We start from the raw sequence: 27,286 nt of genomic DNA, 5'->3' as shown, positions 1-27,286 counted from the left end.
TCTCTAATCCTATAAAAAGCACTTCTTCAGATTTCCCAGTGTTGTCTTCCTTTCTCATTCTCACTCACCATTACATTTTGAAATCCTTTGCAGGCAGTCAGTTTTTTGCCCCTTTGTGACTCTAGTGCTTAGCATGGTTTAAGATTAAATATTTATTGACTCATCCCACATAGCTAATGAGTTCTCAGATCTTGCTATTTCTGCATCCACAAAAATCTTCCATCTCCTTCCCTCTACTTACACAGATGCCATTTTATTTAAGAACCTCCACCTCTCATCCAGATTATTATAATGGTTTCCTAATTGGCTTTCCTGTCTGAAGTCCTTCCCCATATCCTGCTGTCAAAGGGATTTTCATTAAGTGCTGCTTTAATGGGTCATTCTTATTCATTCAACTTTCTTTTTTCTTGCTTGTTAGTCCTCTTTTTTAGGTTTTAAAGCTCTTAACCACCTGAAACAAGACAGGTTCTGTTCTTAGTGTTTGTTGATTGATTTCTTCATCTAGTGTAGTAGATTTAGGATTCCAGAGCCTTAAAGGCATCTTATTTTCTGTTGTGGTACATTTCATTTCAAGAATCTTGAAATTTTTTTAAAGTTTTTTTTAAGTGAAAGTTTTTATGAAAAAATGTGGAATTTCTTAGATTAAAAAAAAACTGACAGTCTTGTTCCCTCCTGAAAAATTGGAAAAGAATATTGTAAAATAGATTGTCATGAGGAGCCAAGTCTTTTTTAATTCCTTCATTTTTCAGGGTGGTGCCCTTTTAGGTTTATAAACTTAAGCAAAAGGGTACCAGTAGATGAGGGTATGGGATAATTTCTAGTCAGTTGTTTACCATAAGCTCATGTACTTTATTTTTGCTAATATAGGGAAATTCTTGGTCTGGAAATTTCTTCTAATACTAGAGATTACCAACTCTTATGTACGTTACATACTTAGATATAACTTACCTTATAATTTTATAAGGTAGCAACCATTTAATAGTTGTGACATTTAATAATAAAGTAATTTTAATAAAATATAAATGAAGTATTTTGAGAATAAAACAAATAAATGTGTTCTGCTCAGGTTCAACATTTTCGTGACAAAGAATCTCGCTTAAACCAGGAGCTAGAAAGATTGCGTAACCATCTTTTAGAAACAGAAGATTCCTATACTCGTGAAGCTTTGGCTGCAGAAGATCGAGAAACTAAACTAAAAAAGAAAATTACAATATTGGAAGAGAAATTAGTTTCATCCTCTAATGCAGTGGAAAATGCCAGGTAACATTCAAAAATTTTAAGCATTACAGAACATGAGACCAGCCTTTTTAATTATAAGTAGAATTTTTGTGACATAATGAAAAGTCTTTAAATTTTAATACAGTGCATACAGTTTAGATTTTATTAGGTAAATTATTATAGAATGTTTCAATGAAATATTAAGCTTAGCCTTTTATTATAGGTTAACTGTTGGAAAATAGGCAATAAAATAATAAACTATCATATACATATAAACTAAGCTAATTGGGCAGTTTGGCTTGATGTTTTTCTTGTTTCTGAGACTAATTTTGAGGGAAGGAATCATGTCTTAGTCATCTTATACAGCCTAGTGCAGTGCCTTGAGCCTGAAAATGTATTGAGAAAAACATAGAATTTTCAAGATTTATATCTGTATTATTTTTATACTCTAACATCAGCTAAATCTGAATTCAAATCTTAAATTGAGAAAAAAGTTTTGAAATATATATTGTCAGCTGTTTCAGAATCCAGTTATGAAGTATAATGCTTAATAGAGTAGGCATTATAAGCATTAAAATACTGAAAAATTAGAAAAATATGAATTTTATAATATTGTATGCATGTTTTAAATGTCTTATACAGTTTACCATCTTAATATTTTATCATTTAATGCTCAGATATTGTATTATTATTATTATGTATTAGTCTCTCCCATTAGTCAAGACAATTCAGGTGAAGCCTCTCCCAATAACCCTAAACACTATGTCCTTCCTTTCAAACTACTTATATTTAACTTATATTTATTCTGCTTATTTTTATTCTTATATTTGTCTCTCCATTAGACTGTAAGCTCCCTGAGTAGAGACAATGTATTATTATTATGGGAAGAGTAATGAATCAATTCAAGAGACCAAGATTTGATGTCTGACACTGCTACTAATGCTTTTGTGATCTTTGACTTTCCCTTCTGTGGGTCTCAGTTTCCTTCTCTATAAAACTGAATGGGCTGGACCCACTGATACCTGGGCAGTTATATTCTTTTTGTAAAGGTGGAAGCTTTGACTTAGGGAGATTGAACCAATATACTTTTTAACACTTTTTTTCCCTGGTGCTATATGATTATGAATCATAAAACATAGTCTTTGAGAAATCAAAGTGTAAATCCTTCAAAAAGTACTAAAAAGATGCATAGTAGACATAAATAGGTCACAACTATATACTAAGTTATTCATGTTATGGAATTACATATAATTATCCAAAATATGTATATGAAATAGCATTAAGGCTATTCAAGAGATTTAGAATTGAAAATAGTAGGGGTAGGTTATTTAAGAGAGCAACCTGAATAGCTCTTTTACTGTAGGAGGGCCATGTAAAGTTAGTAGGGAAGGGCTTCCAGTATGTTGGGTGAACTTTTTTTAAATTTATGAAAAGAAGTTATTTAGAGTTACTGAGAATGAGAAGGGCATGAACTGATTGTGATTTGGACCCGTGGAAGCAGTAGTTAAATTGATGAGGTCACAGATTTATTGAAGTATTGAGGAGGTAGATTGCAAAAAGCTTCAATTAATAGAAATATATTTTTTAAGTTTTCAAGGAAGTATAAAGTTTGAATTGCTTATCTTAGTTTTACTTAAACTGTGTAAATCTAAGAAAAATAAAATTATTTCCAAAACTTCACATGCAGAGGAAATAATCAGCAGGCCAAAGGAAATTATTCTTTTTTAAAATAATTATTAACCTGACAAGTATTCACAAACATGAAAGTTTCTGCATACACAGATCAGAAAAATAGTGTTGCTTATGAAACCATGAATCTCATTCTAGATAGCTTATTGTTTTAAATGCAATACTTTATTTCCTAGATTCTCCTACTGGCCTGTGTTTCTTCCCAACCTTTTCCTTTTCTTTCTTGTATGTTTTAAATGTCTCATTGATGTTCTTTTATTTTTGTATTAGTGGTGCAGTCTCTCTTTTGTACTTCCCCTACCTTTGCCTCATAACAAGTTAGCACAATTATGCATAACATCCACACATAGCTCTGTTTTGAAGTGTACCTTTTGTAACTCTAATCCAAAATTGGGAGGGATGTCTCTTCTCTGGTCTTTTGGAGTTGTGACTGGTCACTGCATTAGTTGGTGTTTTTAAGTTTTTCAAAACTGTCTTTATAATGCTGTCAATGTATAAAATGTTCTCCTGACTGCTCATTTCACCCTGTATAAGTTATTTCTAGTTTTGATGGTCTTCTTTGCCTCCATCCTTTCCATCATTTTTTAGGGTACAATAATATTTCACTACAATTGCATGCTGTGATTTTATATAGTTATATTAATTATATTGAATTTTATTTATTTCCCATTGTGCCAGATATGTGGAATGGGTAGATGCTAAGTGTGAACTTAAGTATTCATGATAGTTCATCTAATTTCATTTAAATGGCAAGCATTTATTAAGCCACTACTATATACTAGGCATTTTGCCAGGTGGTGGGGATATCAATATAATGAATGAAACAATCTCTACTCAGGGAGCTTACATTCTAATGGAGAGACAAGTATAAGAATAAAAATAAGCAGAGTAAATATAATAATAAAAGTTGTTAAACATAAGTAGTTTGAGAGGAAGGGCATGGTGTTTGAGGGTATTGAGAGAGGCCTCACCTAGAAGGTGGTACCTGAATTATGTCTTAACTAATGAGAGAGACTATAAGATTTGAAGTTGAGTAGGGGAGCAAGTATGTTTCAGGAATGGGGACAGGCAGTTCAAAGGCCTAGAGACAAGAGATGGAATATTGTGGATGTGGAACAAGAGAGAAGCCAGTTTTTCTGGATTACAGAGTGGGGGAGCAGTATTCAATGAGGTTGGAAATACAGGTTGAGGCTCTTAAAAAGTTAAGTAGAGGAGTTTATAATTACTCCTAGAAGCAGTTGGAAACTACTGGAGTTTTTTGAGAGGCAGAATGACATGGTTGGGGCAGCTAGGTGGCACAGTGGATAGAGCACAGTGGATAGAGCACCAGCCCTGGAGTCAGGAGGACCTGAGTTCAAATCCAGCCTCAGACACTTAATAATTATCTAGCTGTGTGGCCTTGGGCAAGCCACTTAACCCCATTGCCTTGCAAAAAACCTAAAAAAAAAATGACATGGTTAGATCTGTGAGGAAAATTGGCAACAGCTTGAATGATGGAGTTTGCAGTAATTTGAAGTAGAGAAATCAATTAGGATGCTTTTTGTAAGTCTAGGAGAGAAATGATGAGTACCTGAGCCATGGTGTGAGTAGAGAAAAGGGTAAGGGCTTGTATGGGAATTGCTGTGGAGGTAGAAATAGCACTTGTTTTATTTCCATGTTGAATAGATTATCCCAACCCCTTTCCCTCATCTACTCCCCGTAATATGAATGTTAATTATCATCAATGAAATGAAATCTGAGAGTCTGCAGAATTATATAATGATGAGTTGTTTGTCTTGATCTCTCTACATTATAATAGAAAATTGAATTGACTGATCCTTAAATCAGATGATCTTGCTACTTTTTCTTTGCAATCAATTCTAGAATCTCCTTATTAGCTCTGGAACAAAATATACATCCCTCTTTTTCTATTATTATTTTTCTAGTATTTAGCATTTCTAGCATTCCCTCTTGCACACTTTGCAGTCTTGCCAAACTGACCTTTTCTCTATTGTTCTTGCTACATCCCACTTCCCACCTTTGTTTTTGCATTGGCTTTCTCCTATTCCTGAATGTACTCTTTACTCACTGCTACTTAATAGCATACTTTTAAAAATTTAGGTCAAGCACCATATTTGATATGTAGCAAAATTTTGTCATTTACTTGACTGCTAGTCCCCTTTTCCCTTTTAGAATTTAGAATTTAGTTCTTGTGAACTCTGTTGAAGGTATTTTAAGTTCAATTTTATGACACTGATTTTCAGGAAATATGGTCTGTTAAAGATCATATCAAAAGTTATATTAAAATTAAAAAGGTAGCATCATTGAAGAAAAAATGAAACCAAGATGATTATTGTGCTTTAATGCTAAAATTCTAAAACATAATCGACTTGATGCAGTATCATAGAATCTTGGGTACTAGAAGTAACTTAAAGAACCCCAGTTGTGAAATCAAAAGACTTGAAACTTTATTCCTAATTTTGCCACTTCCAAGTTTGATCAAATAACTTAACCTGATTAAGCTTCAGTTTTTTCACCTGTAAGATGAACTAACTATTAGAGAGGTGAGGAAATTTTTTTGTAAACTTTGTAAAGTTGCTGTGTGACAATGTAATTGAGCAGTAGTCTGATTTATATCGTACTGTAAGACTTCCTTATACTTTTCTTGAAGCTTTCCTTTTAAAGTCCCATGTAGAACAGCTCTGGACCAAATTACTATTACAGTTATTCCCATCTGTCTTCTATTAGATATCAATAATGAAGAAAACTCATGAGAACTGAAGTTAAAATCTTATACTAGAAGATCTTGAAACAAATGATTGCTAAGGTTCCTCCCAACTCTTAGGATTTTATGATTCCAAGAGAAGTTATAGTTTAGAATTTTAGCCCTAACATATGTTGGCAGAATTATATTGATATTTATTTTCTTTTGCTAACAGTCTCTAGTTAGAGTGTCATTGACTCAGAGATCTAGAACTAGAAGGGACTTGACAGACCACCTAGTCTAATTCTTTGATTTTAAAAATGAGGAAATTGAGAGGGGGATTGTTATGTGTCCAAGGCCACACAGGTGGTAAACATTAGAGGTATGATTTGAACCTAAATCTTCTAACATTAGAGTCAACAACTTTGCATTGAATCACATTGCCTCATAATTCCTGATTTTTAATATTATTATTATTTATGAAAAATCACTGTCACAATAATAGTTCAAAATTATTCCTCAACAAAGATGGTTCTAACTTAAATTTAATTTAATAAAGCATTATTATTTAAATAGTTCACATTAAAGGTTTGTTTTATAAAATGTTCCATCCTTGTCAAGGTATTTCTGTATATATTTTTATAAATGTTTTTACTTTGATTCTTTTTTGTTTTCAAGTCATCAAGCCAATCTCCAGGTGGAGTCTTTGCAAGAGCAATTGAATGTAGTTTCCAGGCAGAGAGATGAAACTGTACTTCAGCTTTCTGTTTCTCAGGACCAAGTAAAACAGTATGCACTGTCACTAGCCAATCTACAGATGGTACTAGAACAATTTCAGCAAGGTAAATTGTTATATCTGGTCTAGTGAAAAAATAATTGTATAGAGATCCAATTAACTTCCTCCATTTTAAGTTATATGATCTTTTTTCTTTAGGTACACTGACCCATAGAAAATATCCATGGAGGGCCACAGATAAATAATAACTCAGCTTATGTTTCGGTTCTTAAATAACTTTCTGATGTCTACTTCAAAAATAAGAATAGGGAATATTCACTTCCATATAGTGAGAAAATAGGCAAAAGAAATAGGGAATGAGGGTGAAAGAGGGAAGGACCAGAATAGATTGAAATGTATATTGGAGGTTTCACTCTGATTTTTGTGCTGGTGGTGGACTTCAGAGCATTTTTACCTATTGTTTTTTGAAAAGGATGTCGGCTAAATTAACCATTATCATAGCTCTTCATCAGTATTCTGAATGGGATAATTTGAGCAACTGATACGATTTTAGGTAATTTTTTTAAGGACAACTATTGCAGTGATTTTACCCTGAGGACCAGATGAAATCAATTAAAGACTAGCTCCACTTCTTTTTAGATAATAATAATAATAATAATAATAATAATAATAATAATAATAATAATAGTGTTGCTTTTTTAAGGTAGTGTCTCTTTTTTCTAAAGTCATTGTCTTAAGCTAAAGCACAGCAGCTTTCCCTTTAAGAGAACATATCAGATGTTTCTGTTACGTTGCCAAAAACTTGTTTAAAAATGTACATGAAAATTTAAATAAAATGAAAAACATAAATAATAAACTTTTTTGTAGAAGAAAAAGCTATGTATTCAGCTGAATTAGAAAAACAAAAGAAAGAGATGAGTGAATGGAAGAGAAAAGCAGAGACTCTAGAAGGACAGGTTATATCATTAAAGGTAAGTAGAAGGAATTTTCCTTTTATTTATGCAAAATATAATCTTTTATAGGGTTCTCATTTTTATTTATTTGAACCTTTAACTTGTATACGGGAAATGATGTAAAATCATAATAAAATTAGCGAGGTATTGAGTGTCGTAAAAGCGAACACTGTAATAAACTTAGAAGATGTAAGTTTTGCCCCTGAACTTCTAGTTTTTAGCAGTTGTTTGACTTATAGGCTATATATATTTTTTCTTGACAAAAAATAAATTACTGTCTGCCACTAGGCATTTAAAAAACGTCTGGGAGTAATAGTCTCTGTATACATATATGCATGCATATGTGTGTGTGTGTGTGTGTGTGTGGGTATGTATGTATGTATGTATTAAAATTGAGTCAGAATAAGTCTCTAAAGCAAAATGGGAAATAGAAGTAATATCTACAATATCAGACACACAAACCTACATTCAGCTTTATATATACATATTTTCTTTTTTCTTTTCTGATTATAGAGACCTTGCCCCCACTCCATTCCCTTTTGTATTTTATTTGATTAGGTTATATGTTTGATTGATGTATTATAGCATTCCTAAACTAACTTTTTACATTTAGAGATTTTTATAATTAGAAAAACTTTAAATTTAGTTAAAATTTCATAACATCTGATGTTCACAGCACTTCTATGGATCATTATAAATTTTATATTATAAATAGTAATATCCTATTTTTGAGATCATTGCTATATAATCAGCTTTAAATCTGTCAAGGCCCTTCATTAAGGATCTTTTAGTTTTTAGCCCACTTCATTTTGTAGATGAAGAGACCAAGATCATCTTGTAGTCAGGGAGTAGTTTTACTGGTTTCCATTCCATTGTTCTTTTCATTATATGCTATGACAGTCAGAAAGGTTATGACTTGATCAAGGCCACACAACTAATATGTGTAAAGTCAAAATCCAAATCCACATCTTCCAAGTCTGCATCTATCAGACATCTTTGAGGGATAAACTATGACACATTAGTGAATTTTCTATATAATTGAAGATTATGTCTTTAGACACTGAAATTTATTTTATCTATTTTTTGATATCTTAATTCATAGAGTGTTTACATTAATGAGAACCTTAGAGATCATCTGGTTCAAAATATCATTTTATTTTATTTTCTTAATTTTAAAATTTATTTTCATCCATTTGTACATGCATATTTACAAGTTAAAAATTTCCCTTCACTTTCTCTTCCCATCCCCCCTCCCCCCAGCAGGGAATGGTCAAGTTAGCATTTTACATACAAACAAACTACTGTTTTAGATGAGTAAAATTAGCAAGTTAAAATGAATTTTCAAAGCTCAGTGAATGACTAGAATCCAGATTTTCAAGTTATTGTTTGACTTTTAGGCATTATTGCATGTCTTAGATTTAGTATCTTTTTTTTTTTTGGCAAGACAGTGGGGTTAAGTGACTTGTCCAAGGTCATGTAGCTAGGCAATTAAATGTCTGAATTCAGATTTGAACTCGGGTCCTCTCTCCACTGCATCACCTAGTTGCCCCAATATCTTTCTTTTCAAAGAACTCTAAACGTAATTTGACTTATTCTTGATAATTTGGGATCATCAATATTAGCATCAATTACTGAGTAATGATAAAATTATATTCTTTGAGATTATTAATGAGGATGACTATCATGCAAAGTAGTTCTAAAATTCTATCTTTTTGAGTAATTTTTTGCTTTTTTTGTAGTTTTTGTGATTACTACCTTCCTCAGCATGACAGTCTCTTGTAGTCCTTGTAACTACTTTCCTGTTTTTTACTTTTTAAATTGCTATGTCTAGGAAAGGTGGTATTGTCATTTTTCTTGAAGAAGACTTTGACATTGGGATGTGATGTCATGACATAAAAGTGAATTGGATTTAAATGAGGGAGGGCTATGTAAAGTTACCAGCCTTCCTTTTCTCCTCTGGAGCTGGTCCAATGGCCAAATATGAAATAATATGACTGGAGATGGACCTTGGTAATGTGTAGAGTAAAAAAATCAGAGGAGTATGAGTTGGGAGACCTGGATTTGAGTGCTGTCTGTGACACTAACTTTGCCATGTCAGTAATCTATAAATTTTAGAGACTGGCTGATATGTGATCTCTGCAGTTCATTTCACCTTTAATTCCTAGAGTATCATATTTAGACAGTATCTTAGAGGTCATTCACTCCAGTCTATATAGGAATGTCCATTTTGACATTCTTAATAATTTTTACACTACTCGCCTTCTGAGTCATTTCATTCCTCTTTTGGATAACCTGAATGTTAAAGGAATCTTTTCTTTCCATCAAGGAGAAATCTCCCAGTGCAATTTCCCCCCTTTTCTCATATTTCTACCTAGAATAAGTTTAATCTTTCTTTTCCTTGTTTCTTCCCCCTCCCCACCCACCATCTTGATTGTCCTTCTTAAATGTGCTCTAGTTTTAATTATCCCTTTTATGATATGGAACCTAGAACTTCAGTGCAATTGATTTTGAATAGTAAATTCTAATGAACTTTCTTCCTTTAAAGGAAAACTTGGAGGAAGCAAATGCTGCCTTAGATTCAGCATCAAGACTTACAGAACAATTAGATCTCAAAGAAGAACAAATTGAAGAACTTAAAAAACAAGGTATGACTATACATCTTTGTTCTAAGAGAGTAGTATTATAATTGAAATATAGTGAATACAGGCATCTTATAGTTTTAAGTAAAGCATCTAGTTGACTATTGTTCTATTACAGTTCATTGAAGTGTAGTACGGCATATAATAAAATTTTGCCTTTTGTCACAACAAGAAGACTAACTAGAGGGTAAAGACCATTTCTCCATATCCATCACTCTCATGAAAAAAATTCTAAGTACCTATGAAAAATGGTATATATCAATCCAAAGATCAGAAGAAGATGGCAAGATGTCAGCATCTTGTTTTCTGTTTCTTGAAAATAGTTTACATGAAATAGATATTTCTTGATGTAAGGCATTCTATAAACTCAGTCAGTTCCTTGAAATTGTTGGAAGACTTAAACTAGAATCAGGTTTGTCATGAGGTACAGTATACATTTTGGAGATTAGCATTTGGCTAATAAATCATTCCTATTGCCCATGAAAATGGTCTATTCTGGGGCCATTCCTGAAAGTGCTGTTCAAAGAAGTCCTAAGAGTTTGTAAAGACAGGCCAGATATATGGTTCAGGAGACATGATATACTAGAGACATAGATCTACACAGCTCAGTAACTGTCTTATTTAGTAGGGAGCCCTGAAGTGTAAAGTGTAAATGTTCATTGAAAATTAGGGAGTCAGAAAATAGGACAGTGAAACTCAGGGTAGTCATTGTATCAGGAACCAAGCAAATAAAAAGAATTAGAAAAATACTGAATGGTAAAGCAGATGAGATCCTAGGAAAAAATAAAGAAATGGTCAAAAGTCCAGCCAGGTAGTTAGGAAGCAGAAGAGAGTCATCCAGAAAAACAGATGTAAGGCATAGCACTAAAAATTCCTTGATTCTGAGTCACTGTTCTATAATATTCTTATTCACAACTCCTGGGTTCATTGTTGAATACAGGAAAATGATTACATCTCTTTAGGAGAATGTGATTGTACAAAAATCCTGAGTCTATCACCTCTTTCTGAGGAAATTGTTAGCATGCTTTATCATTAGTCCTCTGTAATAAACCTGGTTTTTGGATGTGGCTAATGCAGGGATTTGTTTTGCTTGACTTGTTTACAAGGGTTTAAAAAGACATTTCATCTGTTAAGTTTTTAAGTATTTTTTGTCAGTTTTACAATTGTTCTTAAATGGTGTCATCTCATTCATCTGGGTTATTAATTTGTCTTTCCTATATATTCATAACTGTTAAGAATTTTAAACTCTTACAAAGCTATATACCCTTTTGAAATTATAAATAAATTCTTGCTTATCTTGGTTGATTCAGGAGGATCATTTTTTTCCCCTTTCATGGATCATTAAACACTTTAAATGTTGATGGATGTTGTAATACTGTACTTTATTTTTAACACAAAACTTGGCCAGACAGTAAAGAAATTTGCCAGGAGAAACAACTTTGAAAGAGACAAATTTTTTTTTGCTGTAAGAGAATACATAATGCCTTAAACTGTGAAGGAAAAGTTAATAGATTGTTTTTTCTTAATAAGCATTCATAACTTGAGGACTGGAATGATTAGTTAATGTAAAGTTTCAGCATTTACACAATATAAGGAAATAACTTTTTTAAGAAGTTGTGTTTTATTCAAAACTTTTAATTATCTCATCTCTGTAGAAACGAGATAATTTTTGCTGTGTACTAAGCCTAGGAAAAGCTAAATTTATTTGGAAAGAATATTAGCCTAACCAACACAGCATTTTTATAAGACCTTTTTAATGTGTACTAACAAAGTCAAAATTTTATATTGTTTAATTATTTAACATTTAGTCATATAGTAAATCTCATTTAGATAAGACCAGAGCAGGCAGCTAGTATGACTTTTGTCCAGTATAGCAGTGTACTTTACAGCACAGCAATGGTGAGCTTTTAGCAAGGCAGTCTGTTCTGTTTTTGAAAGCCCTAATAGATTTATAATAAATGGCTAGAAAAGTTCTGTGCAGTGGAAAAAAATGGGCTCCTCAATTAGTAAATAATCATGTATTTATTAAGAACCTACAATATGGATATAGATAGATTCAGTAGGAGAATCAATGGGTACTTGCAAATTTAATCTTCATTATTTACATTTTTCTCCATCATTTTCAAAAATCTAGATAGTCAGAAAATAGTAAGTCAAGCTCGATTTGTAGCATTTGTCTAGTTTCTGTGGTGTAAATATATCCCCCCATTAGATTGTAATCTCCTTAAGGACAAAATCTGTCTTTTTTTCTTATTTCTATTTTCAGTGTTTAGCACAGGACCTAGCATATAATAGGTGTATAATATACATTTATTCATTCATTACTTCACTGAAAATTTAATAATTGACTGTCATAAGTTGGTTTGAGCTGGCTTCATCATCTTCCCTGGAGGAAGGGCAGTAACAGTTGGGACTATCTGAAAAGATTTTATGTTTGTGTGGTACTTCAGATGGATCTCAGAGAAAGAGAAGTTTGTCAGATAGAGGTGAGGAGGATGTGGGTATGGGCAGTGGGAGGTGAGGAAAAGAAGGCCGGTTTTGCTGGATTGCAAAATGGAAGAGAAGGCTAGGAAAAAGAGTTTGGGACCAAACTGTATAGGATTTTAAAAACTAAAAAGAGGAGTTTGTAGTTTATCCTAGAGACAGTAGGAAGTTACTGGAATTTGTTGAGTTGAGAAAGTTAACATCATCAGATCTTGATCTAAAGGAAAATCATTTTGGCAGCAATGTGTAGAATGACATGGAGTGGGAGAGACTTGAAGCAGGAAATCCATAAATAATGAAGCAATAATTGACCTGGATCATGTTGAGTGGAGGAAATTTTATCAGTGATGTATACAAAATGAGAAAATAATGAAAAGGAACATCAAGTCTTGTATTTTAAACTGAATAAATAGAAAGAAAAATACTTATTTGTAACGTAATCCTTCCCATCCTTTGGGAATATTTTACAACCTTTTACATCATTTTACTTAGAAAAAGTGTTTACAAGCCTTCAAGGGCCTGGGTTTGAATTTTGTTTTTGACACAAATGGTGTAACTATGAGTAAGTGACTTAAACTCAATGAGTATATTTCCTCATCTGCAAGATGAGAAATAATAGTGCCTTGTAATTGCGAGCTCAGATATTCTATGCACACCTTTTAGCAAAATTTAAAGTGCTGTGTAAATACCAGTTATTATCACTTCTTAAAAAGTATTTTATGTGTTTTCTCTCAAGTGGACGCCAGGCATTCTTGTTTTGGTTAGTGTTATTTTCATATCTATATTAATCTTAGGGGAAAACATTTCAGTAGAATCCATGTTTGAATTTAAATGGATATTCATGTTAAGTTGTCATGCAATTTTTCACTTTATTTTTTTTGTGGAAAAAAGTTTATTGTGAGGAAAAGAGGAAAGGATGGAGGGCAAAGGAAAAGTGATAGGTGTGTGAGGACCGGAGCCCCCACCCTCAAGAACTGGAGCAGGCTGAGCAGAGGTGGGAGGTGCTTGTAGGGCTCTCGACACTGCTGCCCGGGGGTGGGTCTGCATTGCCCAGGGTTTCTGGGCAGGTGGTGGGCAGGTTGGCCTCAGTCAGTAAGGCATCATCCTCCCAGGAGCCAGAACCATTGCTGGTCTCCTGATCCAGCCCCTCTTCATTAAGAGGCTGTACTTCAGGTTCTTTCTCCTGGCAGCTGACTCCCTGGCCCAAGGACAGCTGCGTGGTCCCCATCATCCTGCGATTTCTCCGGAAGCCTGGTCAGCTCTGCTCGGCCTCTTGGCCCCAGCCCTGGCTGTCGGGCAGGGCCCCTTCTCTGTCCTTCAGCTTGGGAGGCCTCCTTATCTCGGTTAGTCACCTGCAAGTAGCTGAAGAGCACAATGACGCTGAGGAAGGTAAAGTTGCTGGCAATGCCAATGACAGCTGAAGTGACAGGGAAATTGTAGAGCAGATACCTGAGCCCTGTGAAGTGGGTGTGAATCCGGAGCTGAGCCCTATAGAGCTGATTGCGGTTGCTGTGGATCTCAATCATTGCACCTGTGGTTGGCATGTATGAGTCCTCTCTGTAGTCTGCATACAGTTCCACCTCCAGGAGCTGCTTCTGCTCAGCAAAGCCAGATAAGAGGCCCGAGAAGATGAGTGTGGTCAAGATTTGCAGCAGCTTCGAACGGTAATGCAGCATGGCTGAACGAGCAGAAGAGGAAATGACATGGCCCCCTCGGGTGTAGCAAGCAATGGTGACCATGAACATGCCCAGCTCCTGGTTCACTGGGGACTCGGGCATCTCCAACTCCAGGGAAATTCTGTAGGGCTGTCCATACATCAGCATCTGATCACATCCACCTTTGACCAGGGAGACGTTGGCAACAGGAAAGGAGCAGAGAATGGGTCCAGCAGAATTGCAGTCTGTCTTGTAGGGAATGTGGACTGGGCTGAGGTGGTTGACTGTTGGCATGTAGGAATAGTAGAAGGAGCCATAAAGGAAAACAGAAACCCAGAGGAGGAGGAGGATGGTACAGAACAACACTCCGAACTGTAGCAGGAGCTTCTGGGTTCGGCCCACCAACATCTGGCCCACTTCCTGGGCCCAGAGCAGGGCTGGCACCGGGTCACTGGCCATGGGGAGGGCCACGAGGGGGCAGCCAGGACCTGACTAGGCCCAGGTGTCAGGCCTTGTCCAACCTGCTCTGTCACCCGATTGCTGCCCCTGGCCATGGGACAACACAGGGGGCAGTTCCTAACCAAGTCACCATGGAAACCGTGCCTGCCCGAGGGGTGCCATCACCTCCCGCTCTGCTCGCTGCTGCCAATTTTTCACTTTAAATTGAACATTTTTTATGTTCTTGTTCTTTATATCCACCCTCAACTTTTTACAAAAAAAAGAAATGTTGGTTAGATGGATACTTAGCAAAAAAAATAGAAATAAATGACAAAATAATGTGAAAGCTCTCAGCAGTCTTTTATTAAGCATCAGTCATTATACTAAATTCCATGGATTCAAAGAAAAAATGAAAGATAAGCAAGCAACTAGCATTTGTTAGGCACTTACTATGTGCTGGGGATACAAATACAAGCAGAAAGGTGGGTGAAGACTGCACAAAAAGGGGTTGAAATGTTGGGAGCAAGGCAGTGAGAGATGAAGACCTGAAGATCAGGATCCTAACTGGGAAGGAAAGGAAGATTGGCAGGCCAGGGTTTGCCCCAAAATGGAGACCCCAGGAAGAACATTCAACAATGGGAGAAGGGGTCTGGCATGGTCAAAATAATGCTCAACTGTGAGGATGCATGGTGGATGGATATTCCAGGATGAGAAGACTTTTGGTACTGAAGGAGATTCCCAGGTGAGACCAAAGCTGAGGTGTGAGGTATTGAAGTTAGGAAGCTAATAGTCCTTGCCTTTGAGGCTAGTGGCTTTGCACAGCCCTCCCTCTCTTAAATCCAATTCTCGTGCAAGTTGTGGCATCTGTGTCATAGTGCTCTTGAAGAACAAAAGGACAAACCACAAAGTCTTGCCCCTATTGAAGTTTATGTTATAATAGAGGAGAGGTGGTGTAGCAATATTATGTGCATAGGTGTATACAAAACATATAAAGCAAATGAATAATCTTGGTCTGGAAGACTCTAGCAGCCTAGAAGCATCTAGAAAGGTTTATGGTAGAGATTCTGAAAGGTAAAGGAGAATCTTCTAGGCATTCCAGATAGCCAAAGCAAAGGCACTGAGACGGTGGAATGTTACATATGAGAAATAGCAAGAAAGCTATTATGTCTCTGGGAATAATAGGGAATAATATGTGTGGAGGAAAGTAAAGTATTAATGAGATTAGGAAAATAAAATGGGGCCAGGCTGTGAGGAACATTATTTTTTAAAAGTTTTTTATCTTGGTTTTTTTACATTATCATAGTTATCCCTTTATCTTTTCCCCTTATTCCCTCTCACACAGCCATTCCATTCCATATAATAATTTTTTCAGTGAAAGATTTTTATTTTGAATTTTACAATTTTTCCCCTAATCTTGCTTCCCTCTGTCCACTCCGCCACAGAAGGCAGTCTGTTAGTCTTTACATTGTTTCCATGCTATACATCTATCTAAATTGAATGTGTTGAGAGAGAAATCATATCCTTAAGAAGAAAAAATAAGAGATAGCAAGATTATATAATAAGATAATGGATTTTTTTTAATTAAAGGTAATAGTCTTTGGTCTTTATTTGAACTCTACAATTCTTTCTCTAGATACATATGGCGTTCTCCATTGCAGATACACCAAAATTGGGCCTGATTGTTGTACTGATGGAATGAGCAAGTCCATCAAGGTTGATCATCACCCCCATGTTGCTTTTAGGGTGTACAGTGTTCTTCTGGTTCTGCTCATTGTGCTCAGCATCAGTTCATGCAAATCCTTCAGTGCTTCCCTGAATTCCCATCCCTCCTGGTTGCTAATAGAACAATAGTGTTCCATCACACACATACACCACAGTTTGTTAAGTCATTCCCCAATTGAAAGACATTCATTTAATTTCCAATGTTTTGCCACCACAAATAGGGATACTGTAATCAAAATAATCTGTTTTTAATGATGCTCTCCATCTCTTCTTTGGTCATAAACTGCTTCATTTTCTGTAGATCTGACATAAACTGCTTCCCTTTTCATAGATCTGCTCAAGGTCACACAGCTTGGCAATTAATAAGTGTCTGAGGTCGAATTTGAACTCAGTTCCTGACTCCAAGGCTGGTGCTCTACCCACTGTGCCACCTAGCTGCCCTCCTGTATCCATTTTGATCTTTCTTGGTATAGGGTGGAAGGTGTTGGTCTAATCCAAGTTTCTACCATACTAACTTCCAATTTTCTCAACAATTTTTCACATAATGTTTTTAAAGGTAGAGTGATTGGAAATTATAGGGATGATGAAGACTATATTTAGGAGGAGTGAAGTATAGGAATAGATGGAATAATAGGAGATTTATATATAATTGAATAGGGAAGTTTCAGAGTTCTTGATCATGGAAGCATGTAACACTTGGGGATGATGGTTAAGAGTGTGAAATGTATTAGGAGGTCAGAGGAGCTGAGGAACTGGGAAATTGTTTGAGATAGTATTAGAGTCCATGTTGAATTCTCTCTAGAATAAGGCAGGCAGAAGTTGAGATGAAGGGACTGTGAGCCAGGCATTTTTCTCATTAAGAAAGGAGGAAGCAAATACTCAAAAGAGAGATGAATTTATGCTAGAATATAAATGGATATTGTGACTGTAGACTGAGGGGAAAAAGGATTTTTTTTTATATTTGTGTAGTCTTCACTACTGGAGACTTGTTAAAGATTTTATCACTACTCTGAATTTTTTTATTTTTCAAGATTTATTCTGTACACCTTATTTCATGTTCTCTAAAATTGAGAATGAAAAAGTATTTTCTTTAAAATTTAAAGAATTTATGAGATTGAGATTTTTTTCCTGCATTATAAAATATTGAAATAGATTTAAAACATCATATATAAAGGAAGCTTCTTATGTTAATAGAACTACTTTCATGATATTGATGGATAGAGTTTTCATATTATATAAAACATTCAGTTTTCTGGGCTAGTATTTACACAAAAAACATCTAGCATTCTATTGAAAACAGTCCAAATACATTCCCAGACACAGCTTTGTTGGCCAAATCTTTTGAAGAATTATGGTTATCTTTAGCAAAAGTGGTATTTAAATGGAAAAATATAAAAAGTACCAGATGCAGTTTTTGAATTTCCATAAATGGTTAACAGATTGTTGTTAGTTGAATATGTCTAGATTCTAATAGTATTGCTAAAACTTGGGTGTTTGGTTTTTTTAGCCTGGTTTATAATGTATAAATAGTTTCCTATTTTGTAACTGCATCTTTACTATTAGAAACTTATTTTTAAAATTATGTTTATAGATATTTAAAATATTTATAGTTGACTACTAAATAACTCATTTGCAATAAACTTTGTCCTTCAATAAATTGGTTTGGGGTGAGAGTAAAACAGGAGTCCAGAATAAATGTTAAAAGTTTATTTTTTCTTGTAGTCTTCTAATGTTTTTATGTCTCATATGAGAAATAGCAAGAAAGCTATTTGGAATAGTGGAGGAAAGTAAAGTGTTAATGAGATTAGGAAGCTAAAATCTGGCCAGGTTATGAAGAACTTTGACCCTATGATAAAAATACTTAACAAACACCCATAAATACAAAAACATACATAAAATGCCTTTTTTTTTTTTAGCACAGAGCTAGAAGGGACAGCAAAACACATATTTAGGAGGTCAAGGGTGGGGTGAAGTGGAGTGGCAGCCCAGAAATACTTCCAGGTAGCCGAAGGAGGTACAGTTCTGAAACTGTAGGCAGGTCAAAGTTTCCTTTAGCTGTGGGATCAGCATTGGTATGAGTGAAAGGAGGAAGAAAATGTTTTTCTTGTTAAATGGAAGCTCCCTATACTCATGACGATAAGCAGCTCTTATGAAACTTGCAATCTTAGAAAACTGCCTGAGGAGACTAGAACTGAAGCCTTCATGTCTCCAGCATCAGTTCTTTACACCAAAAAGTTTCTCACTAAATACCATTTTAACCTAAAAATATGATCAGAGGAATTATTATGATATTGAAAAAGTCATTATAATACCTTTAAGACATGTTAAACAATTTAAAACATGTCACATCATCAGTATGCTGAATATACTAATGATGAAGTATTCTTTGGGAATATGATTTATAAAAAAAAACAAAAATTTGTAATTCCTGAAAGAAAAGTATTTCCTCTGGAAAGGGAAAATACCTGGAAGTAAGAGAATAATAATTTGTATTCTAAAATTTTTCAGCAGTTAATGCACTGCTTTATTTGTTTTAAAAATTTGGAACTTCAATAAGATTTCTTTGCTTTGTTTTTGTTTTGTGAGACAGTGAAGTTAAGTGACTTGTCCAAGGTTACCTAATTAGTAGTTTCAAATGTCTGAGGCTGCATTGGAATTCAGGTCCTTGACTTAAGGTCTGGTACTCTATCCACTGCACCACCCTTAAAATATTTTTTGGTTGATGCATTTGACTTGAACTTTTTTCCCAAGGGATATTAGTAAAATTTAAGTGTTCTTTATGGAGCATTCCGGTAAGATGGGTTCCAAAGCTAGTTAGTGTTAATAGAAGAAACTCCAGTGTTATTTATTCACTCCCTTTCTGAAAAAAAATGTAAAATGATACCATGTTGTTTTGCTGTAATTTTGCCATTATGTGAACAAATATTTTTATAAACAAAGGAACCTGGACATCAATTAAAAGAAAAACAAAACTGAAAGAACTATTTTGGTATGTTGCATTACCTCATGGAGATATTACATTTGTTTTACAAAGTCATATTTTGCCTACCTTTATACAAATGTAGTTTCAAATTTGAACTGTGGTTTTAGTGAATTATGAATTTTTCCATAGAGACATAAAATTAATGAGAGATTAAGAGGAAGATGTAATTGAGAAGTGCTTTTATTTAAGGATTTTTGAAGTGAGTTTTAGCTCTCAAAATTTTCCTGGTTATCACCCTTAGCCCTCTGACCTCCAATCCTCAAATTCTGAGTTTTCTGAGTTTTCCAGACTCCTATCCAGAATACATTTTATCTAATACTTGGCTTTTAAACATCTTATATGTACTGAGTAGATAGATAAAATATAACACTGTAAAGAAGACATCAAATGAGAATTAGAGATGTGAAAGAAAGAGCAAGGATATATGCATGAAAAAAAGTGTGTCATTTGCATTTTATTGTCATTAATTGTTACTTTCATTTATAAAATTTATGTATTACATGCCATTTCATTTTTAGTATTAGATTAGGAAGAGTTCCCAGGTAGTTTTATAATCTTAAAACCTTAATTTTATTTAAATCATGAACTTTGTCATTTAGAAGTATTTTTATAGTGTTTCTAACTTAATTGCCTTAAGCATTTGACAAAATGGCCACATCTGACATTTGATACTCTGTCTTAGTGGCTCCAAACATCTTTGTGATTTGAGGGGATATATTTGTTTCACATTGATTCTCTGGGATTTTTTTCATTCATTCAGAGTTTAACTTCCTTCCAGTAATCTTTTTATTTATGTAGTTGTAGCTTTTTTTGTTCTGCTTATTTTGTCCTGCTTCTATTCTCATATATATATATATATATATATATATATATATATATATGTATGTATGTATCTGAAATTCTCAAATGTATCTTAGTACCCAATAATAATCTATTTCTTTCATATGTTATTGTTGTTTAGCCGTACTTCTAGTGTATATTACTTTGTTTTCATCTTTTTCTACCAAAAAGTGTGCTGTCATTGCTATTTTGGCATATATTTGACCTTTATTTTTTTGTTTTTGACATCCTAGTGGTATATGTCCTGTGATAGACAATCAAGGTCAAAGGCTATAGAAAATTTAGTAACTTTTAAATTTTATTTACAAAATGCCAAATATAATGGTTGGATCACTTTATGCCTTCATCATCAGTGTATCAGTGTGCCTGTCTTTCTAAAGTCTTGCTCAAAGAACTGGCTGAAGTGTAAAAACACTGTAACTCCATCCTTATTGAGGATGTTGTTAATGTAAATGTTGGTAAGTCTCATTAAAAGCTGTTTGTAGATGGCATATAGGTTGATTGTTTTTTGGTGTTCTCTTGTTGATCTTTTAAAAAAAATATAAGATCCTATGATTTTAATATCTAACCATTCTTCACATAGCTGTGAATTCATTTCCTTAATGCTCTCACCGTTGTATTCCCTCCAGGGTGAATCTTTTACCTAATCACCTGGTCTTTTGCAACTTCTTTGCCCAAATTTATTCTCTTTATTCATATTTCTGCTTTTTCCATAAGAATATCTAGGATTGTAGTGTGAAAGTCAAGGTGTGGCTTAGTGGCTTTGCTATTTTAGATGGTGAAAGTAGATTGTTAGAAAAGGTTTTGCAGATTTTTTCATTTTTTTTTCTTCTCATTCTTTTCTATTTTCCTTATCTTGTGACAAATTTTCTTTATTTTACCTTGTACCACTTTTCTATTTTATGATTTGATTATTTTATGATTTGATTCATTATTTCCTGTTACAAATGAGTTTATATTCTAATTCTATATTAATTTTGGCTGCATTTCTCTGCTGTCAAGTAAATTTGCTAAAGTGCTTTTTAGGTTTATTTTGGTCTCCTTGTTATAACAATAAATTTTTTTTTTTAGGTTTTTGTAAGGCAAATGGGGTTAACTGGCTTGCCCAAGGCCACACAGCTAGGTAATTATTAAGTGTCTGAGACCGGATTTGAACTCAGGTACTCCTGACTCCAGGGCTGGTGCTCTATCCACTGTGGCACCTAGCCACTCTATAACAATAGATTTTTATCAGTTAAATTTCTATATGAAATTATTGTCTTTGACTCTGCCCTTTTCTCCATTACCTTTTTCCATTATCTTTATTTTGTTTGAATAGGTTAATTGTACACTACATTTTGTTCTTATTTTTAATCTTCTAGCTTCTAATTTTGATTTTTTTTGCTGAAACAAGTTGTTGGTGGTTGACTTTACATAGCTAATTCAGGAATGGCGCCCACACCATTAATGAATCATTTCATATCTGTTAAAATGTAATTAATTTTGCGATTGGTTTTTGAAGCTCTTCATATACAGTATTTAACTAATTCTCTTCTTGAAGTAAGTATTCATGATATATGGACCTGAAGTTTTTGACACAGTTGAGGTGGTGAGTGGAAAGTACTGCTGACTCAGTTTAACTGTCCTTCATTCTAGCTACATTGTTTTAGGAGAGGAATATTATATGGGCATTTCCATTCTACCTATAACTATGTCTAATATTAGTTTTAACTTTTTAAATATTTTTAATTTGGGTTAGCAATTTTTTGCAAGAGCTAGTCCTACCTGTAGCTTATCAATTGCATTTCTTTTCCACTTGATTCTTCAAACATTGGGTTATCCTTTCCATTTTTTTCTTGAATTTTTTTCTTTCCTAGTGTGTTACATTGATCTAGATATTTTTTCTTTTTTTTGCACGTCAGTGGGGTTAAGTGACTTGCCCAAGGTCACACAGCTAGGTAATTAATAAGTGTCTGAGGCTGAATTTAGACTCAGGTCCTCATGACTCCAGAGCTGGTGGTCTTTTCACTGTGCCACCTAGTTGCCCTGATCTAGCTGTTTTTTAACCAATACCAGATACTGTTTTTTAATTTTTTTGAGGTCAGAAAAAAATATTCCTATACTCCTTTCACTCTATGTTTTTTCATAATTTTTCATTGATATTCTTGATCTTTTATTTTTTAAATAGATTTTGTTATTTTATCAAAACTTTTGGACCATTTTCAATGTACTCTTATGATCTATTTGGAGATGTCTCATACACACATGAAAAATTAACATGAGCAGGCATTTTGTGATGAGGTGTCATAGATGATAAGTACTTACACTTCAGAGGAGGCAGAGTTCATTTTGGTGAACTCTTAAGTTAGCTGAAGAAGAGAAGACTTGAACTGGGCCTTGAAATTGGTAGAAAAGTGAATGCCACTGACTTCTGTGCACTAGAAAAAAACATTCTATTTGGAGTCCGTGGAACTAGGTTCACATTCTGACTTTCCTACTTAATCATTATGTGAGCTTGGACTAATTAGCTTAACTGTCTGAACTTGTTTCTTTATAAAATGAGCATGTTGGAATAGATGTACTTCAACTCTATATGATGTACTTCAACTCTATGTAGTGTTGGCTTCATACATACTACATGTCACTAAATCACAAGATTAGTCATCAATTAATCAACAAACATTTATTAAATACCTAATATGTTCTGGGCACTGAGGAAAGACAAAAGTAAAACTTTGTGTGAAGCATGCCACTGGCTCCAAAAGTATATTCTATTACTTAGATAAATGGAGAACATTTGTATTCCTGGGACAGTCATACTTGTCTGCTGTCTCAGTGTTGTTGTGATGACAGAGGAAGAAAGATTTTATGAAGTACTTACTTTGGCAGGTACTACTAACTGCTAGAAATACCAGTAGAAACAAATCAGGCAGTCTCTACCTTCTAGGAGTTTCTGTTTCAATGGGGGGAGCCAGGAGATATAAAGGATACCTGGATAGGGGTAAAGTGGTTGGTGAGAAGTTCAGTCAAAAGAGAAAAGGGCTTGGGTGGAACCTCCTGGGAGGGTTCATCCACTAGGAAAGTAGGTCTCAGGAAGAAGTTTCCACAAAGGAAAATATATGTTAAATAAAGTAAAGTGATAGTTATAGGATATTTTGACTTTAGAAATTCTTGATTCTGCTTACATCTGTACTCTTTCACCAGTGTACATTGAAGCACTTTTGTACACTGAGATTCTAAGGTTAAAAATAGTCATCGTCATCATCCTTCTAATGGATTAAATTTCTCCAAACTTACCCTAGTGGTGTGTATGTGGGTGAGTGGGTGGGGGTGTCTGTGATTGTATGTGAAGGTATGGATATGGGTGTATGAACACATCTAGACATTATGTAATACAATTTTGTTTTGAAATCAGTGCTTCCATATTTATTTTCAAATCGAAATCTAGTCTCATAATGAAAAGTGAATGGTTATAATCATATAAAAACAATTTTAAAAGTGAATATTGTAGACAGGCTGGTTATTTATAAGGAAAGTTTTCCTAAGAGAGTAATACAAAACATTGATTTTCCCAGGAGGTAGGAGATTCCTTTGCCCTCTTGGATATTTAAGCAAAGAACTTGATAGCTATTTGAATATTGTAGGGAGAGATTTGTGTTAGATATAGACTGGAGTAGTTGACCTCTGAGGACTCTTAAAATAATGCCATTTTGTGTTTCTGTGAAAATATAGTATATACATTAAGAAAGAATGATGGATCACCTTAGTTCTGTTGGATATAGGGACGTTTCTAATTTTGAAAGATCATACTCTAGATTTTTATCTTTTAATCGTTTGCAATATTGAAAAGAGGTAATTTGCTACCCCAGTTTGGATTGATTAAACACTTTTTTCAGCTCGTGTTTTTAGTTTATGAAGTTACTGGTTTAAACAAGGAGTTTGATATGAGAAATTCTTTCTACAAAAGTCTCTTTGACCTTAGTATAGTTAGCTTTATAAAAAGTAATTCTAGGAATTATCCATGATAATTCCAACTGCCTTCTTCAAGATCTTGTAGGTTTCCCTTAAAAATAGAAGTTTGTTTAAAGTTCTTGAATCTTGTAATCCAATTGCAGGCTATTATAGCTTCATTATATTAGAGCAAACATCCTGGCTTTCAATTTATAATTTTTCAACCTGGTTACCTTGTCCTACCATCTGTATCCTGGGCCATGTTCTTAGTTCCGCTAGAAGTCTTCCCAGCCGACTTATTAAGAACAAGGTCCAGCCAGGAAAATGGAATAAAAGAAAATAAATAATCCTTTCCATTTCCTTGCATTTACCAAATGGTTCTGGAACTGCCATTGACATTTCTAACATGCTTAAAAAGTGTTTGCCAAACTTTTTAATATAAGCAAATAAACGAGAAAAGTCTCTCCTTTGCTTATCGAGTTTCTAAAGAGTATGAAAAGCATTACCTAAAATATACTGTTAAACACTGTTGTATACTTTGCTGCCTTACTCGTTTTACTCTGATGTGATTTAAATAATTTGGAGCTACTGTACAGATTTATTGATTTCAGTAGAAATTTCCTCCAAATTTTGAAATACAAGGGGAAAAGTTGAGCTAAATGCAGTCATATCAAGTAAATGTTAAAGTTCAAAATAAAATTCCTAAAAATCTTTCAGCATTTGTATTGTTTTGTAATATACCATTTTTGTTACTGTATTGTAATGTATTATTTTTTACAAAAAGACAATACATTTATTTTATTATATTTTTTAATTTTTTAGGTGAACTGCGTCAGGAAATGTTAGATGATGTACAGAATAAATTGATGAACCTAATAAATAGCACAGAAGGAAAAGTGGACAAGTAAGAGTTTTTTCCTGTTTATTATTATATTTTACATTATCTTGAAATTAGTTTTTATTCTACAGATGATTTTTAAAGTTTAAAAAAATTCCCATATTCTGTTAAGTATTTTTTCATACAATTTGTTCAACATTTTCATTTGATTCATAAATATTACATAACAGTTTAATTATTTAATAATTTAATAGCATAACTATTTCATTATTTTTTCTTTTATAAAATTTTTGCCCTATGATATTTTTGGGGAAACTTTTATTATTGCTTTAAAATGTAATTAGAAATTCAAAGCAAAATAGAAAAATTCTTTTTATATCTTTAGCCTCCACATTTTCTTTCTTAAAATGGAATTATTGTGGGGAAAATGTTTTTGGAGATCTTAAAATATTATTGAAATAATATTATCTTACCTTATTCAAATTCATTGGTTTAGGAACATTATAGGCTGATAAAATGTAAAAAAAAAACCACTGACCTTTGAATCAAATAATTTGGATTCAAATCCTGGTATGTTTAAAGAGATCCTTTGGTATATTGGCAAGAGTTCTGGCTTTAGAGACAGGAGAATCTGAGTTTAAAAATATTTCTCCCTTATTTAGTGGCTGGATGACCATTGATAAGTCATTTATCCTGAGGAAACCTTAGTTTTCTCATCTATTAAATGTGGATATTAATAGTACCTACCCTACAAAGTTGTGAGGATCAAATGAGATGATATATGGAAAGCAATCCTTAAAATTGCTATTTAAGGTTAGATTTTTTATTGTTTTTATATTAACTTTGGCAATCACTTAACTATTCTGTGTCAGGTTCTTCATCTGCATAGAATTTGTACTTTACATATAATGGGGTCATTGTGAAGAAAACACTTTATAAATCATAAATCTTAACCATTATTCTTGTATTTGAAAGAATCATTTAGTATTTACTGTTATCTGGTGATTAAGTATGAAAATATAAGCAAGGTAACAGTTGAAAGACCTAAAGTTCCCTAATGTTCTTAAGGAAATTGAGGTGTTTGATGTTATGGGAAATACTAGGCAAAACCCAGCCTATTTATTTATTCATTTATTTATTCATTCATTTATTCATTTATTTATTTGCTTGTTTATTTATTTATTTGCTTATTTATTTGTTTGTTTATTTATTTATTTATTGGTTTTTGCAAGGCAAACGGGGTTAAGTGGCTTGCCTAAGGCCACACAGCTAGGTAATTATTAAGTGTCTGAGACCAGATTTGAACCCAGGTACTCCTGACTCCAAGGCTGGTGCTTTAGCCACTACGCCACCTAACCGCCCCCCAGCCTATATATTTAAAATTAATTTAGAGATAATTTTTTTTACTTTAAATCTTGGCTGCAGGGGCAGCTCTAGGTAACACAGTGGTTAGAACACCAGCTCTGGAGTCAGGAGGACCTGAGTTCAACTCTGACCTCAGACACTTAATAATTGCCTAGCTGTGTGACCTTGGGCAAGTCACTTAATCCCATTGCCTTAAATAAAAAAACAAAAAACAAGCAAAAAAAAAGCCTTGGCTGCACAAAGTGGTTATTTAATAAGGTATCATCATCTATGGGAGGATGTAGGATTTGAGTGTTTTCACTTAGTTGAATTTTCTAGTATGAGAAAATGGAAGAGTAGCTAAAAATATTTGGTGCTTGGAAGAATATATTTAGTGACATCTTTTGGAATTCATATTTACATAGAAATTGATCTGGATTAAACTTTTTTTGTCTTTTAGAATTTTAATGAGAAACCTCTTTGTTGGACATTTCCATACACCAAAGAATAAACGTCATGAAGTATTAAGATTAATGGGAAGCATCTTGGGAATTCAAAAAGAAGAAATAGAACAGGTAATAATAAAAATAAAATCTAGTCTGAAAAAAACTTATGACCAAAAGTGTTGCTATTTAAAATTTTGGTTTTTGTTAAATAAAAATAGGAAGAATATTTTTACTTAGCTCAATATGAAATGAATTCATTTATTCATTCATGTAATCTGAAGTCAGTTTAATTCAACCAATACATTAAATACTTCCTTTATACAAAGATCTATGGTAATGCAAATATGAAATAGGGTAGTTTCTTTCTTTTACATCTTACTAAAGGATACACAAATATATACTGATATAATAATATGTGACAAATTGTGGAAAGTGAAATATAGGGAGCTAAACAAATTTGAGGAAATAATGATTGCTTCCAACTGGAAGGGAAAGAATCAGTAAAGGTTTATTGGAAGATACTGCATCAGAATGGGATTTTGAAAAGACTAAAATGAAGAACAGAATTGGGATTAGGGAGGAAGGTAGGCAGAGTTAATTCTGGTTGAATGATATTGCATTCACAGGACACAAGTGGAGGAGACATTTGAATAGAGAGGGAATATGTGTATGAATGTGGATGGGAACA

General features: G+C 33.6%; 1 protein-coding gene and 1 pseudogene across 1 annotated transcript in view; one reads left to right on the top strand and one right to left on the bottom strand.

Moving 5' to 3' along the window:
* The window catches only part of TRIP11 (thyroid hormone receptor interactor 11), a 73,252-nt gene extending 46,402 nt beyond the window's left edge, over positions 1-26,850 (top strand). The window contains exons 13-18 of the mRNA XM_074235421.1: positions 1,067-1,260; positions 6,269-6,432; positions 7,194-7,297; positions 9,825-9,924; positions 24,793-24,874; positions 26,613-26,850. Of these exons, the coding sequence (XP_074091522.1) occupies positions 1,067-1,260; positions 6,269-6,432; positions 7,194-7,297; positions 9,825-9,924; positions 24,793-24,874; positions 26,613-26,835 (867 nt within the window). The 3' untranslated portion in view covers positions 26,836-26,850. The remainder of the gene's footprint in view (positions 1-1,066; positions 1,261-6,268; positions 6,433-7,193; positions 7,298-9,824; positions 9,925-24,792; positions 24,875-26,612) is intronic.
* Positions 13,290-14,645, bottom strand: LOC141522207 (seipin pseudogene; annotated as a pseudogene).
* Positions 26,851-27,286: the final 436 nt, after the last annotated feature.

The sequence above is a fragment of the Macrotis lagotis genome, chromosome 4 (genome assembly GCF_037893015.1).
Source record: "Macrotis lagotis isolate mMagLag1 chromosome 4, bilby.v1.9.chrom.fasta, whole genome shotgun sequence".
Taxonomy (NCBI): domain Eukaryota; kingdom Metazoa; phylum Chordata; class Mammalia; order Peramelemorphia; family Peramelidae; genus Macrotis; species Macrotis lagotis.
This window is presented reverse-complemented; position numbering and strand designations above follow the sequence as displayed.